The sequence below is a fragment of the Schistocerca gregaria genome, chromosome 5 (genome assembly GCF_023897955.1).
Source record: "Schistocerca gregaria isolate iqSchGreg1 chromosome 5, iqSchGreg1.2, whole genome shotgun sequence".
In the NCBI taxonomy this organism is placed as follows: domain Eukaryota; kingdom Metazoa; phylum Arthropoda; class Insecta; order Orthoptera; family Acrididae; genus Schistocerca; species Schistocerca gregaria.
Window position 1 is genome coordinate 310,650,843 of NC_064924.1, and position 17,782 is coordinate 310,668,624.

The following is a 17,782-nucleotide window of genomic DNA, read 5'->3' on the forward strand; positions in this document are numbered from 1 at the left end:
CCCTGTATTTTACCCCTGCCACATTTAGAATTTGAAAGAGAGTTTTCCAGCCAACATTGTCAAAAGCTTTCTCCAAGTCTATAAATGCTAGAAACCTAGTAAAAGATAATACCTGCAGGAGGACAGAAGATTATCTAATTAATCGTGTGAAGAGGAAGACCACCAGACTTGTCTACAACACTTTTCAAGGGAACTTGGAAAGAAGACTTCATCCACAGACAGTTGCACACCCTATATTTTATAGTTTACTTGAGTCTCACAAACCAAAACACACAGATAGCACGCTCGAGACTTTGTGTGCCCCGACTCCATGGACTGCAATTTTGTCTTGCACCGGTTAAAATTCAATCCAGTAATGAATCACCATATTTGTGGTGGGCCTCCAGAAATGTCAACGTTGCCCCAATTCACTGTTCTTTATGGTGCTCTGTAAGCATTTTGGGCATTCATCATGCACAAAATATGTGGTAGCCTAGCTTTTGAGTGACAATTAAAAAAAAAAAAAAGACTTGTGGAAAAGAAAGTGAAAGCTCCATTATTATGAAGCGACAGTTTTCACAAATTGTTTCATCAACTTTAGCAACAAGACCGTCAGTCAAAAGCTCGGGCTTCATCATGAAAGTTGGTTCAGCCATTTTTAAACTGAATGCACCATTTACAGAAAGAACATTCACTAATGACATTGTTTCCATACACTTCACAAAGTTCACAATAAATTTCTATAAGTTTTAGGTTTTTTGCCAACAAAAACTGTATCACAGATTGCACCTCACAACTGGCGGGATTTTCAATTGCAGCGCACATTTCAAATCTGAATATCGGAAAACAAGACATGCAGAGACATTCCCACTATCATGGATGGATGCCGACTGAGCTGCCATGCAGGCACATACGTATCAAAATATATGCAATCGGTGTGCACCTAGCAGCATCAGATGGAAACGCTTCCTACTTTCTGAATAGCCCTCATACATGCAATGTGTTCAAAAAGAAACCAAATTTTTAAAATAGCATCACAAACAGCAAGGAGAGTGTGCTGTGGCTGCAAAGTGCAACTAGTGGCAGGTTTAGACAACAAACTCCCATTTGTCTCACATCACTCGGGCAGTTAGCAAGCAAACCATAGCCACTGAAGTAAGCACATGTACACCCTGCTTACCAGATTAGTGCAATGAAGGAACTTGAAAAACAATGTGTGTGTGAAACTTTTCTACAAATTTGGAAAACTTTCAGAGTGATATTTCAAATGCTTAGCCAAGCATATGGGGAGGACTTTATGAGTTGCACACAGTGGTACAAGTGGTTCAAACATTTTCAACAGGCCAGAATGCCAGTCTATGATGTTCCCAAGTCTGGACATCTTTCCACATCAACAGATGATGGCCATATGGATAGTGTTCATTCTATGATTCATGGAAATCATCATTTAACTGTTCAGGAAGTTGCTGAGATGGTTGGCACCAGCATAGGATCATCCCATCAAATAATGAGTGAAAAAGTTGAGATGCATCGTGTCAGTGTGAAATTTGTACCATTCTTTGTTGATGAAGATCGGAAACAGATCCATGCTGCAATGTGAGAGGAATCACTTGCTGCTGTTAATGACAATGAAAACTATCTTAAGAACATCATAACAAAGGATGAGATGTGGGTGTATCACTGTGATCCTGAAACAAAGATTTCAGTCATTGGAGTGGGTGGACAATGAGTCACCTCCTCCAAAAAAAGTGAGTTGGTCAAAGATGAAGGTGGTAATGTTTGTGTTTTCTGACTACAAATGCATTTTCCATCATGAATTTGTGCCACATGGTCAGATGGTAAGCAAGGAAGTCTACCCCAGGGAGCCCTAGTGTGCACGAGGGATGCTGTGTGCAGGAAGAGGCATGAATTGTGGAAAAACCAGAGTTGGATGTTGCATCATGACAATTCACCAGCTCAGGGATCACTCATTGTCAGCAGCTATCTAGCAAAACACCACATTCACATTGTGCCCCATCCACTGTATTCCCTGGACCTAGCCCAAGCAGAACTTTTCCTGTTTCCCAAACTGAAAAACACGTTGAAAGGACATCATTTCCAAACCATAGAGGAGATACAGGACAATGTGACAAGAAACCTGTATGTCATCCCACAAAATGTCTTCCAGGAGCCATTCCAAAACTGTAAGAAATGATGGGAAGGGTGTGTTGCCAGTAGAGAGGGCTATTTTGAAGGAGACTGTGCTAAAAATGTTATACAATAAGCAATAAAGCTGAAGCAGCAAAAGTTTGGTTTCTTTTTGAAGACACCTCATATGGTCAGATGCATGTTGAGCACACCATCCAAGAGGAGAGCCTCATTAGGGCCTGTTATGGATGACCCAGGACTCTGGAAACCAGAAATGTAACACATTCCATGATACTGTGGCAAAATGTGTGTTGCCCAGACTATCAGGGTGGTACAGGAAAGCTGCACAAAGCATTAGCGTCAATGGATAAAGAAGAACATACAGTCAGTTGTTTTATATTGAGATCTGGGTACACAATTAAATTATAAATAAAGCTAAGTAACGTTTGCGTCCTACATAAGTGTTCTCTACGCAATTATGCCATTGTGTAGGAAGATCTGCTCTTACCATACCAACTGAAGAGGTAAAGGCACACCACAAAGATGAGCCTAGTCTGCCTCAGCAGCACCCTGATGAATGCCTGTGGCAGTGGTACAGATACTGGCGACTGTGGCTCATGTCTCAATCATGTATTTTCCCCTCCATCTCACCAGAGGAGCCACTCATGGGCACTGAATGACCAGACTGACAACAGAAAGGAAGGGATATAAAAACAGTATCCAGATGAAGACAGTAAGTTATCAGGATTGCATGAGGATGGTAACGAATCAGCTTTCCTAAATATTGCACAATTTTTGGTGGAAAGAAGGAGTGTTCCCTGACAAACTAAAATTAGCCATAGTTAAACGTATCTACAAAAAAAAGGTGATAAACAACTAGTAGAAAATTACAGAGCACTCACTTTAACTTCTGTTTTTAGCAAGTTACTTGAAAAAATAATTCGGAAATATACGTTAGAGCATTATAATAAGCACAACATCCTGGGAGATTTTCAGCATGGCTTCAGAAGTGGTCATAGCACCATGACTGCAACAGTTCAATTTATGCTGAAAGCTCTTGACAAAATTGATGAAGGCATTCAAGTAGCTGGAGCTTTCCTAGACCTATCCAATGCTTTTGATAGGGTGGATCGTAAGGTACTTCTGTCAAAACTGACTAGAGTGGCATAAGTGGAAAACTATTGGACCTCATCACATCATATTTAAAAAACAGAAGACAGTGTACCTCAGTCTCACACAATAATGGAGAAACATAAAAAATTATACGTCAAGGGTCAGGAATATTAAATTTGGTGTGCCTCAGCAATCGATAATTGGTCCCTTCCTTTTTATATGTTATGTTAATGACTTGCCAAAAATAGTAAAAAATGATACCTTCATACAATGTTTGCAGATGACACTTCAGGCCTTGGCTGGGGAAGTGAAATCCTTAATCTCGGCACAAAGGTAAAAAATTTATAGATATTGCAAAGGAAAAGTTTGAAAAGGACAATCTAAAAGTCAACTTACAAAAAAACAGATATAATCCCCTTCAATGTTGGTGATTTGCAAACTTGTATTGATTCTTGAGATAGTCATATTTTAGGGGAAATCTGCAGTGAGTGTAAATTCCTAGGTATATGCATAGATACCAAACTACTATGGACACAACAAATTGACAATGTACGTGCAAGTCTATCATCTAGCCTATATGTTTTAAGAAGAATAGCTCCATACATCAATACCCAAGCAACGAGGATGATGCATTTTGGTTTAATACATCCATTTCTAGCATATAGTTTTTCATTGTTGCGAGGGGCTTCCAAAACTCATGTAGTCCAAGTATTTAAACTCCAGAAAAGAGCCTTGAAAATATTAGGCAAAAAAGATGCTAGAACATCATGTAAGGGATTGTTTATAGAATTTAAAATTCTATCTATTCTATGTATATGTTTGAAACAATAGTATTAACTGTAGAAGATAAGAAGTATACATGTCGTAATGCAGAAATTCATGATCACAGTACTAGACAAGTACAAAATTAGCATATGATACATAGAAGACTGAAATAAAAACAGCAAACAGTCCCTATATTAAAGGAGCAAAATACTTCAATGCACTGCCAAATGAACTGAAGGTAATAACTGGAGAGACATTCAAGAAACATCTAAAATTGTGGCTCTCTGAGCAGTGATTCTGTAGCCTACTGTTGAAACTAAAATCTAAAGTAGTATTATGTCAAATGATTTGGACTACATTCTTAAGTTCATATTATAAAATAAAATTAGATTGTATTCTGATGTATTGTACTACCAATTGCTATGCATGTAATTACATGTTTCATACAAATTAAATTACAAATTACCATCTGGCTGAACACCAAAGAACAGTTCAAAATCATCATGTGCCACGAAAATCTAAACTCACACAAAAGAGCAAATCCTGTGCTGCACACATTCAAAAGAAGTTGTTTATTTATTGTTTTTAATCAGAGTTATATGTAACCTGCAAGACGTAACTTCCATTAGCAGCTGCCACTTCATATGGCGGTGGTGCGACTACTTCATAAGGAGGAGGTGAATCTGCATCTGCAATTAAAAAATAAATTCGTCAGTAGACAAACAAAAATCACAAATTATGTGTACATGGTAATAATAAAGAGAACTACACCAGCATACAGAGGTTATCATTCTTAGTAACAAAGACTTAGTTATAACCAATATTTTTGACTTAACTTCTGTTAATACTAATATTCCTAGCAGTTGCACAAATAACTATAAGAAATGTGAAGCTGAGTAGAAAATGAGGAACTACTGTGCACCACTGACCCAGTGATACAAATACAAGGTAAAAAATATATTCATTATGGTAATTTCAACACTATGAAAAAATTATCATAAGTCAATAAAATTTTGTCTAAATGTGATAAACTGCAATTAAACGCACTGAGCAATAAAACACATTCAAAATCAATACTGGGAGAATTGGTACCTGATGTGATCAGACTCAGGTCTAAAGATCAACTTTATTCAGTACCAGATAAATATCTTTCTCAAACTGCTAAATTCTGTTCATGTCCATTAGGGATATCACACAGATATTTCCAAGGAAGGGAAGTGGCAGTAGTGGCAGTATCCATCAACTGAAGACATAAAGTCTGTTAACAAGTACTTGATTATGTTTTGCACTTCATTCAAAGATGTTTGAACAAATGGATGTGGCAGTAAAAGCTATCAAAGCTATTACCAAGGCAGTTCACTACAAATATAGTTACACAAAAAATATAAAAGATCTTAACATTTGAATTGCATAAGGCTGTAGTCATAAAAGCTGATGACAGCAATATTGGTGTAATAATTTATAATTATGATGACATTAAAAAAAACTGCAGGTAATAACATAGTTCAAATCAAGAAAAATCTTGTAAATGAATTTCAATCAGAAATAAGGAAAAACACTGACACTAGTTATGTTCTGTTTGCAAATAAAAAAGAGAAATATAAATGAAAAATGATGAATCTGTCTATTTCAGAGCTATTTTTTATTTCTTGTGCCAGTGATCCATGTTGTGACAGTATCATAGGATATGGAATGTGTCAGAGATCTATGGTAGCACATAAAAACAAAACAAAATGATTTCAAATTACGGTAAACAGTAACTTAGGTTCTACTACAGAAAATCAATTTTGAGAGATAAATAAATATGACAATATAATAAAAACAAAGATTCCAAGACTTACCAAGCGGGAAAGCGCCAGCAGACAGGCACAATGAACAAAACACACAAACACACACACAGAATTACTAGCTTTCGCAACCGATGGTTGCTTCTTCAGGAAAGAGGGAAGGAAAGGGAAAGACGAAAGGATGTGGGTTTTAAGGGAGAGGGTAAGGAGTCATTCCAATCCCGGGATCGGAAAGACTTCCCTTAGGGGGGAAAAAGGACAGGTGTACAATCGCGCGCACACACACACACACACACACACACACACACACACACACACACACACACATCCATCCGCACATAAACCCTGTGCTGAACTTAGATTGGTGAACAACAATGGGTGCAAAGGTTAGGTAGTTATGTTGTCTCCAGATCACGTTAAAGGGTGGGGAAATTCAAGAAAATTTCGAAAAAAAAAATTTTTTTCTCTAAAACAGTTTCGAAAGGAAAAAAAAATTCGAAAAAAGTTTCGAAAAAAAATTTCCGAAAGAATAAAATTCGAAAAAATTTTTCGAATAAAATCTCGAAAAATATGTTTGGAAATGTATTCAAAGGACTGGTTGTGTACTGGCAGGTTATGAGAATGAGGCTAACAATTGTTTGATGAAGAAATAATAACGTTTAAACCTGTGGGAAGCTGCTAAAAAATGATCGGTTATGTGGGAAAAACGGGAATGGAAATAAAACGAAAGTTGTTGGAAATAACTGAGATGGTTGTTTAATGGGTGAAAGGAACTGAAGCTGTGAAATAGTATTCACGAGTTTACACGAAATGTTTGTAAACTTGGAACAGTGGATGTTATAGCAGCGGTTATGTTGAAAGCGTTACAATTTTTTAGGTTATAGTTTGGAAGTAAATTACGTATTAGTATAATTAGGCAGCATAAAATGTATGGTAAATTACGGAAAAAGGGAAGATGAATACAATGTGAAACTACTTGTACAAACAAAAAGAGAAAGTAAGATGATAGAGAAGATTTCGAAACGCAACAGAGACAATAACAAATGTAATTGTTGGGTTCAAATTAATGATGATGTAAATAAAATAGAAAGAAACTTCCACATGGGAAAAATATATTAAAAACAAAGATTCCAAGACTTACCAAGCGGGAAAGCGCCGGCAGACAGGCACAATGAACAAAACACACAAACACACACACAGAATTACTAGCTTTCGCAACCGATGGTTGCTTCTTCAGGAAAGAGGGAAGGAAAGGGAAAGACGAAAGGATGTGGGTTTTAAGGGAGAGGGTAAGGAGTCATTCCAATCCCGGGAGCAGAAAGACTTCCCTTAGGGAGAAAAAAGGACAGGTGTACAATCGCGCGCGCACACACACACACACACACACACACACACACACACACACACACACATAGGACTACAAACTCCATGTCCACAGTGGGTTGTTGGTTCGACCCTCTGAGGCCGACGTGGGGTCCGCAGCCAGCCAGTAGAGGGCCACTCTTCGGCTCGCTACCACGGGCAGTCGTCTTGGCTCCCGACACACGCTGGAAACTTCTGAGGCGAGAGCCGCAGATTTGGATGCCAGATCGCAGGTCGTCATTGCCGCCACATTCTCAGCTATGCCAGCAAGGAAAAAGCAGCAGTGGGGCCAGCCTACGGCTCGCAGTGGAACAGGGTGGAGTCAACGAGGATGGTGGTGGCTGAGTCAGCTGCTGGCGCAGCCATCCTGACATCATCCGAACTCAGCGGGCCAGCCAAGGCCGGCACAACACAGCGTTGCATTGCACAGGCTACTCGGGTGCTTCTTCAGCATTGCAGGGCCCTGTGATGCAGATCGAGGTGAACGGAGCACTGTAGTCTGAGCAAATAAATCATTTGGAAAGTTCCCGCCGAGTTTTAATGTGGCACCTCCTGGCACCCACCCACTACATTTGGTGTCTTCCCGCTACATTTGGTCATCCTGATACATTCAGTGGCGGAAGCCGCCACAACATTTGGTGTCAGAATAGCAGACGTCGTCTGTCCAGTACGACGTTCGGGCCCACCGTCTGCAGTACAGTTACAAGATGTGGGGAGTGCTGACAAAATTGTTCTTTTTGAGTGTTGGACATTTTCTTCTTTTTTTCTTTTTTTGAGTACGGCTCCTAGCAAGCCACATTTTAGATGTTTTGTGTAGGCATAGTGTTTTTTGTTGTCAGAATAAGTGTTAGTGTATTTGGAGCAGTAAGATTTATTATTTTCTTTATTGTGGCATTTAATTACTTTTGTTTGGGTTGGGATGATACTAGTATGATGATACTGAGTTGTAGGGTTATTCTTGTACTTAAATATTTCTTTCTGGACTAACTGGGAACAAAAGCAACACAGTGGCAGAGTCATTGATGCGAGGTGTGTCAGAACCAGGGCAGTATGGATTTTGATTGAAAAGATAGCACAATTGACAGTGGACAATATACATTTGAAAAATGAATTAACATCTAGAAGTGAGTGGACAACCGCATCTGATCGGTCGTTGTTGCCTAGTGTGCAGGAGATTGATCCAGCTGCCGCGAGTCTGATTATTCTGTTTTCTGGCAAGGCATCTGAGGATGTATGTTCGTTTGTTGAGGACTTGGAGACTTCAGCAGTGATGAGTGTTTGGTCTGATGAACAGTTGTTACACATAGCCAAGATTAGATTAACAGGTGAAGCGGAAACATGTCTAAGGTGTTCTGAGGTCTTAAGGAAGGCAGGGCAGTTTAAGCAAAAAGGAAAGACCAGTGAATCTGTACATGAACTCACAAGGACAATTTGGGATGTTTGGAAATGGGTACAAAAGGCAAATACAAAGGCTTTGGAAAGGCAGTAAGACTCAGTAAAGGGGAAAGGAAGTTTACCGCAGTATAAAGTGAGGCAATGGGTAATGCTGGCCAGCCCCTATACGCAAAAAGGGAAAATGAAGAAGTTCCTCACGAGGTATCAAGGGCCATACCAAGTTGTTGAAACCACATCTCCCAATAATGTTATACTTCAGATGTCAACTAGAACAAGGATAGTACACATTGGGCAGTTATGGAAAAAGGGTTTCCCGGATGTGATTCCAGGCATGTCACAGGAAGGACAGAGGGAGTATTGTAAGCCTGCTGTGGACAGCAGTCTTTTTGAAGAGAGAAGGAAGAGTGATAGTGATCCCTGTTCTCAGGTCACTGAAGAGGGAAGTGTAGTGCCTGAAGTATGTGGAGTGTTGTTGGAGGAGAAATCAAATGCAGTTCTGGAGAAATAAATGCATCTGCATAAATTTTGCTTCAAAGACATAGTAAATATGTGATGAACAATGTCAGAGTCATACAATTTTGTGTTTAAATTTTTTATTATCTACAGTGCTGGAACAGGAAAGTTGTGCCTATTGCACAACTGCATATAATGTAAATTTAAAGGTGAAAGTAGTCACACAATCAGTGTTGTGTTTGGATAAAAAATAGTGAATTCTGGAGGAAAATCTGTGACACTACAAATATGGAACATATGTACGGGGCGGTTATTTTTAGCCAGGGGAAAAGGAATTGACTGTCGTAGGGACATCATGGAGCCAAAATTGAGCTTGCAACGGGTCGAGGGGAGTGGAATTTTAATCAATGGAATGAAGTGCAACATAATAGGACCAACCTTCCATCTGCCAGCATCAATTTCAAGAGTTGCGCAATTGAATGTTACGCAGCCACAGCTGTACCAGTCAGAAGCCACTTTACAGTTTTTGACAAGGCAGAATCTGACCTTGTTAAATCAAACTCTGGAGCAAGGTCTGTTGAGATCCATAAACCAGTTCATTTTAGACCAAGAGGGGCACATATCAGCCGAACAGCTTGTGCAACATGTCGCTCAATATAGGGAAAGGCAATGGCAAACAATGATCATTTTGAGCACCTCTGCGCCAAGTGTCATCACAGCTTTAACTTTGTTATGTGTTGTTTTCTTTCTGATCAGGTGGAAAGCTAATTACAAAAGGGAACCACGGGTAGTCAGAATCCCAGTGGATTGGATACTGAGGCTGTGAGCTGAGTAGGTAAGGGGTTGATCGAGCAGTGGTCATCCAGTAAGGAATTTTAATGTTCTGTTTCATGTCATGGTTTAAGAGGGCATTAGACCACATTTAAGTTTTCTAGTAGTAAGGAAATATGCCATAGGTGCCGACCCAAACAAGTTAAGAGGCAGTTATGGGTCAACCCGGGGACCAGGTCTTTCCGAAGGGAGGAATAATGAAGCAGCACCATTGTTTAGGATAGGGAAAGTTAGTTTTGTGCAATATTCTAAGCACAAGTTACAGCCAGATGTGAGTCGGATTTCAGTAAGTTATGCATTCCATCAGTTGTGGAGGCAAATAGAGACCACGGGGTCATAGAACTGCCTGAGAGGGCACACACAGCAGTTTCCATGGCGCATGTCACAGGCAGAAGAGGGCCACTGGCCAACCAAAGTGTTGTGCATACGAGACATGAAGCAATGCGCTTGGAAAAACAGAGGCGCACAGCCGAGTATAAATAGGTGCTGTTTTCTAATGAGATTTACTCAAGTGTGGCAGCTCTCCTAGATGGTGGGGCATGTCACACCGCTGGGCTAAGTATCAGATGGGGCGACAGCATCCCAGTCCACGGCGGATCATTGGTTCGACCGACTGAGGCCAACATGCGGTCCACAGCCATACAGCCGCCGTGTTCTCAGCTACACCAGCGAGAAAGAAGCAGCAGTGGGGCCAGCCTATGGTTGCCAGTGGAGCAGCGTGGAGAAAATGAGGACAGTGGCTGCTGAGTCAGCTGCTGGTGCAGCCATCCTGACATCATCAGAACTCAGCCGGCTGGCCATGGCTGGCACTACACAGCGTTGCAATGCACAGGCCATTGGAGTGCTTCCTCAGCATTGCAGGGCCCTGTGATACAAACCAAGGTGAACGGAGCACTGTAGTGGAAGCAAATAAATCATTAGGAAAGTTCTCACCGAATTTTAATACAGCACTTTGTGGCACCCACCCAGTACATTTGGTGTCTTCCTGCTAAATTTGGTCATCCTGATACGCTGCCACAACAATGTGGTTTGATCAGTTCAGTTTGCAGTCAATATGCAAGCCTAGGAATTTTGAGGTATCCACCCTGGTTATCACGAGCTCACCTATTTTTACTACTATTTCCTCATCTTTGAATGTTGTGTGGAACTGAACATAGTTTGCTTTAGTGTAATTTAAAGAAAAGCCATTAATGTTAAAACAAGTCACTGTTTCACTTAAGACCTTATTTCCTCTTTCCTCAAGTTTATGTACTGAATTATCAATTAGTAGTGTAGCATCATCTGCAAAAATGGTGAATCTACAATATTCCATACAGAGAAGCAGATCATTTAAAAAGATAACAAAAAGTAGGGGGCCCAGAACTGAGTCTTGGTACACTCCATATGTGATGGTACCCCATTATGAAAATAATGGTACTCCATTTTGATTATCCATTACAACTTTCTGTTTCCTGTTTGACAGGTACGAGTCAAGCCATTTCCCTGATGAACCACTTATACCGAGATGTGCAGCTTTTTGTAAAAGAATCTGGTCACTGATAGAGTCAAATGCTTTTGTTAGGTCCCCTAAAATCCCAGCTATCTTTATTTTCTTGTTGATAGATTCCAAGACTTTGCCAGCAAATGCAAATATTGCATCATCTGTTGACATACCTTACTGAAATCCAAACTGACTTTCGCTGAGGATATTTTGATCCCTGAGATGCTTAACTATCCTGGCATGCATTAGTTTCTCTAAAACCTTTGAAAAACTTGTAAGTATTGATATTAGCCAATAGTTAGCAGCATCCGTCTTATCTCACTTCTTATACAGTGGTTTTACAACTGCATACTTACGCCTCTCAGGAACTATTCCTTGCTTAAGTGATGAATCAAAAATGTGCCAGAGGGCTTTACTTACATGGCTACACAACAGTATTTTAATAATTTATTAGAAATATTGTCAATCCTGGTAGAATTTTTACTTTTCAGAGATTTAATAACTCTTTCAATTATATGAACAGTGAGTGTTGTTACCTTCATATGTTGTACTGAGCTAGGTACTCTGAGTTTCAAAAGATTGATGGCATTGTTCATGGTGCCTTGTAAACCTATTTTTTCTGTACTGTTAAAAAATAATTGTTTTAAGTGTCTGCAACTATTTTTGGATTGCTAGCAAGATGAACCTCATTGCTTATTTGGATATTTTCACTGCTAACTGCATTTTTCCTTGTTTCTTTCTTTACAAAATTCGAAATAGTTTTTACTTTATTGCTCGAGTAATCAATTTCTGTCTTCAAGCTCATGTTCTTTGCTGCTTGTATGGTCTTATTCAGAACTTTACTGTACAGTTTATAGAGCATATTTCTACTGGAATCATTTGATCTCTTGGCTGCAGCATATAGTTCTCTTCTTGTTTTACAAGAAATTTTGAAGTCTTTAGTAATCCAAGGCTTGTTACCAGATTTTAACAGGTTTTCTCTCATGGACTTTTTTTGGGAAGGTTTCTTCAAAAACACTTCTAACTTCAATTAAAAATGTATTAAATTTTAAGTTAACATCAATTGCAGCATACACATGAGACCAGTCCACTAGCTGTAATTGCTAATAAAGCTTTCACTGATGTGTTCATTTAGAATCCTAAAGTTTTTCCAAATGAAATTTTCTTTCCTTTGTACATTTATTTGGTTTAGAGTGAGGACTTGCCATTCATGATCAGAGAGGCCATTTATAACATTTTTCACAGTTAAATTATTGTAAATATCGTTATCTACAAATACATTATCTATTAAAGTGCTAGAACCGGCTGTTACTCTAGTTGGAGTGTCCACCACTGGTAACAGTTGTGACAGTACATCAGGTGTTCAAAGACCATTTTGTTTCTATTTTCTGTTAAGATGTCCACATTGAAGTCACCCTTTACAATGGTTGATTTAGTTTACCTACATGACCTGGAACTAAATTACACAAGACACAGAACCTATTTAGGTCAATTGTTAACAACATGTCATGTCCCATTTATAACCAAGAATGCAATCAAAGACTGAGAGCTGCATCTGCTTACACACATCAAAAAAAGTTTTGTGTCACGCCAATTCCTAGAACTCCAAAATATAGATATTGACTGTGGATATTGTATCAAAGACACATTCCCTTTGACTCTTCAGAGATGTCACTAAACCTGCCTAAAAGTGTAAACAACCATGCATGAGCAGGGGTCCAACAGCCAATCAGTTCCACTCATTCCACCAGGAATGAGGTACGTTGCTCGTGTTGTCTGTAGCTCAACCATGCCTGGACGGTCAATACCATGGTATGATCATGTCTGCATTGTTACTTTGTGCAGGAAGGGCTCTCAACAAGGGATGTGTCCAGGCAGTGAACCAAAGCGATGTTGTTTGGACATGGAGGAGATGTTAAAAAACAGAGGGACAGAGTTAACATTACCTCAGCCAATGATTATTAATTTCACTATCTATTTCTCCCGATGTCAGTCATCTTTGGTTTGTAATGGCAATAGTGTTTACAATGTGTGTGTGTGTGTGTGTGTGTGTGTGTGTGTGTGTGTGTGTTCCATTGCACAGCGTTTACTTGCTGCAGTTATGCTCTGAAAAAGGCAGTGTCTGCTCCTGTGGAAACATCACCCAGCTGCATGCCCGTAAATTATTTGAATAGCACAGAGGAATTTTGAAGAGTGTTATTAATTATTTATGGAGAAATATGTTTGTGCATTTGTGATCCATAACATCATCACTGGCTGACTATGCTATATAATTACTTTTTAAAGTGACTTTTGGGAATGTTACAGCAAGAGTATGCTTCATTTTATGTCCCAAAGGCAGCAGTAGTGTGGATTAATGATTCAACTGGCATGATGCCTGTTAATTTACATGTTAATGGAACCAAAGCTTTATCAAGGAGACTATAAGCGATTAACAACAACTTCTATAGTTTTCTCAAAAAAATTAACAATTACAGCGCACAAGTATTAAAATGCAATTTGTGTCCAGGACTTGTTCGTATTGCTTTTGGTTCACGAAAAGGAATTGCAGCCCACTAATTTGAAGAAGCTATGGCCGCGAAACATAGGAGGACTGCTTGTGTGCACTAAAAGCTTGGATTCTGGTATTATATGACCACTTGCACATGGTGACATGGTCTCAACAGTACCAGATTAAGGAATCTTTACAAGATTAGGCAAATTTGTTGCAAGTAGGAATGAACTGGGGAGTGTATCTGGAAGTGTAAACATGGCAAGTTTCTGGCTCTATTAACCATTATCTTGCACCCTGTAATTTTTTTAATTCTCATCACTGAAGGCAAAGCTTCTGGGCTCAAGAAAAGTGATGTCAAGGACAAAGAATCTCCTGCACCATGTGTTTGAGGACTGGCAGAGGTGTTATAAAAGTGATTTCAAGTCAAATGGGAGTACTTTGTAAAAGATCATGTAACCACTGAAATTGAGTAATAAACATTTGCAAAAAAAAAAAAAAAAAACTCAATCTTCGACTATCAGCCCTTGTAGCTATGAATGTGTGAGGGACACAAAATACATACAGGGGGTAGGCAAAGTAATGTGAACAGTGGTGGTAATGGTATTGATGTGTTTGATGGTCAACAACGCATGTAAGACATGTATTGCACTGGACTGTGCATGTTCAATATGGACTAAGCATCAGTGCAGGTTAGTTTACGAGTAGTGCACACTTCATATTTGCATTCAGAGACAAAGGTCAACGTTCAATGAAAAACCTAATAGAGTTCAAAAGAGGGCAGATGGTGGGGGCCCAATTAGCTCGAGCATTGTGTAACTAAGACAGCCAACCGACTGAATGTTCCAAGAGCAACTGTTTCAATAGTCATGACAGCCTACACAAAGCATGGAAAGACATCATCATGTAAATACAGGGTGTTACAAAAAGGTAAGGCCAAACTTTCAGGAAACATTCCTCAAACACAAAGAAAGAAAATATGTTTTGTGGACAAGTGTCCAGAAACGCTTACTTTCCATGTTAGAGCTCATTTTATTACTCACAATCACATTAATCATGGAATGGAAAAACACAGCAACAGAACGTACCAGCATGGCTTCAAACACTTTGTTACAGGAAATGTTCAAAATGTGCTCCATTAGCGAGGAGACATGCATTCATCCTCTGTCGCATGGAATCCCTGGTGCGCTCATGCAGCCCTGGAGAATGGCGTACTGCATCACAGCCATCCACAATACGAGCACGAAGAGTCTCTACATTTGGTACTGGGGTTGCGTAGACAAGAGCTTTCAAATGCCCCCATAAATGAAAGTCAAGATGGTTGAGGTCAGGAGAGCATGGAGGCCATGGAATTGGTCTGCCTATACCAATCCATTGAGCACCGAATCTGTTGTTGAGAAGCATACAAACACTTCGACTGAAATGTGTAGGAGCTCCATCGCGCATGAACCACATGTTGTGTCATACTTGCAAAGGCACATGTTCTAGCAGCACAGGTAGAGTATCCCACATGAAATCATGATAACATGCTCCATTTAGCATAGGTGGACGAAACTAAAATGAGCTTTAACATGGAAATTAAGCGTTTCTGGACACATGTCCACATAACATCTTTTCTTTATTTGGGTGTGAGGAATGTTTCCTGAAAGTTTGGTCATACCTTTTTGTAACACCCTGTATAATAGCGTTCACAAATCAAAACTAAATGACAGAGATTGTCATACACTAACACAAATTGTGTCAAAACAACACACAACTAAGGTGGCTAAAGTGACTGCTTGGCTCAACAGTCATCTTTGAGACCCCATATCTATCGACACTGTCTGCTGAGAACTCCATAAAGTGAATATTCATGGATGAGCTGCTATACCAAAACCATTAGTGATGACAATCAATGCAAAGAAGCATAAAACATGGGGTCAGGAACATAAATCCTGAATGGCTGATCAGTGGAAACATGTAAAGTGGTCCGACGAGTCAACATTTTGGTATTTCCAACATCAGGTCGATTTTACATCTGGAGAACACCAAAAGAAGCCTATAATCATGATTGCTTAATTGCAAAGATTATGCATGGAGGTGGAAGTGTGATAGTATGGGCAGCTATATCATGGTATTCTAATGGTCTCATCATTACTCTCATAGGCTGTGTTACAGCCCACAATTATGTCAACATTTTAGGTGATCTGGTGCCCCCCATGATTCAAACGTTGTACCCCAGCAATGATGCCAAATTTCCAGACTATAATGCACCCTTTCTCACAGCCAGGACAGTACAATTGTGGTATGAGGAGCATGCAATTGAACTGCAGTGTCTTCCCTGGCGAGCACAGTCCTCAGACATGAACATTACTAAACCCTTGTGGACGGTAATGGAGCACAGACTCTGGAGCAGATTTCTGCCTCCCTCATTATTACAGGAGTTAAAAAAGGTTTTGATTGAAGTGTGGCATAACTTTCTACCGGAGACTATACAATCATTACATGCCAGTATTCCAAGAAGAATCACAGCTGTATTATGGGCAAATGGGGGTCCAACTCCTTATTAATAAACCATTCCCAAGTAAGTACAGGTATTCATGTTATTTTGCCTACCCCCAGTACCATCCATCTGGAAAATTTTTAGATTCCTTAGTTATTTTTAATCTGCATCAGGCTAAGCCATGGTGTACAAAACTACTTTTGAACATGATGTGTGGGCTGAGGCTCTGCCAGTCTCAGTTTTGCTCTGTCCTTGGAAGTACCTGGTACAGTGAAACGTTCCATTTAGCATTTCCGTGCAGCGTATTTTGGTGGTCATGACTTTCTTCAGTTCACCAGACTCATGATGTTAGTGCTGTTTACCCTTCCCTATTTGTTCAAGGTATTAAAGAAGTTAACAAGCCAAACGACTGTTTGCACAAAAGAGGTAATCTAGCAATCTATTGACTTGAGCCTCTAATACTCAATGGGCATAATAGGAGAGAAGGATAAGAATTCTCAATATCTACTGTAGAATATATAGTTGCATAATTGATAGGTACCACTAATTTGCTATGAACGAACATTACAACACCATGCATAAAGATATTAAAGATTTAGTTGATGATGAAATAGCAAAACACTACAAAGATCAACAGATGGGATTCATTGCTCTGTAAATCAAGAAAGACTTTGTTCTAAATTTGCAGTCTTGCATGTGATGAAATTGATGACACAAATAAATTTTCTGAAGTCACATGGATTATTCTACTGTCAGTTACAACTGTTTTCAACAAAATTGAACAAAGAGTATTTACACTTTATATATTACTAAAAAGTATGCTAGTTAAGGAAAGGGGCATACCTGGAACATTTTTTTAAATTTAAAACCTACTACTTTTGAATTTATAATGGAAAAAGTAGAGCAGGAATAAAAATTAAAACATCCAGAATAGTTTGGACACCTCACATTTTAAGTGGAATTGACAGCACACTAAACAGTAAAACATTGTAATGTGAGAAACAATTTCTTTCTGATTTGAGGTGGATGCATTTAAAAAGACAATCACACTGTGAAATGGAAAAAATCTGACAAAAAATATCTCATATCACTAATCTCAATGGTGTTAGAGAAAACATGAGCCTCAAAGAATTCTTTGTGGCCTTGAAAGCATTATAAGGGTAGTTTTCTAAAAGTTTTGAGGAGACTGCTACACTTACATCTGTTTTTGAGACCGTTTGTCATTTCAGCTGAGAGTGCCTCTCTGCATGTGCAGTTGGAACTGATTGAGATGCAATGTATTTTGCTTTTAAAATTTCTATTTTCAAACTGGCCAGGAAGTCTACATCATTTTTCTTGGAAACAGTTTCCATGCCTTCATAATGAGGTTCCAAATGTGATAAAATTATTTCAATCAACATATGTGTGTGAAGTTTTTTCAATTATGCAACTAAATAAGTCATGATTATGTGGCAACATGAGTGCAAAAAAAATGTATGAAACTGTCTGTGTCTGTCTATATGCCTATGGTCTGTACC

General features: G+C 39.2%; 1 protein-coding gene across 2 annotated transcripts in view; it reads right to left on the reverse strand.

The window, feature by feature from the left end:
• Positions 1 to 17,782, reverse strand: part of LOC126272352 (uncharacterized) — a 156,789-nt gene that overhangs the window by 41,589 nt on the left and 97,418 nt on the right. The window contains exon 7 of one of the 2 annotated variants that reach the window (XR_007549213.1): positions 4,513 to 4,673. Coding sequence is in view for 1 of the 2 variants with exons in the window: in XM_049975160.1 (XP_049831117.1) it covers positions 4,570 to 4,673 (104 nt within the window). In the remaining variant the exon portion in view is untranslated. Of the gene's footprint in view, positions 1 to 4,369; positions 4,674 to 17,782 lie in introns of those variants that run through there. The other variant, XM_049975160.1, reaches the window with a different exon arrangement.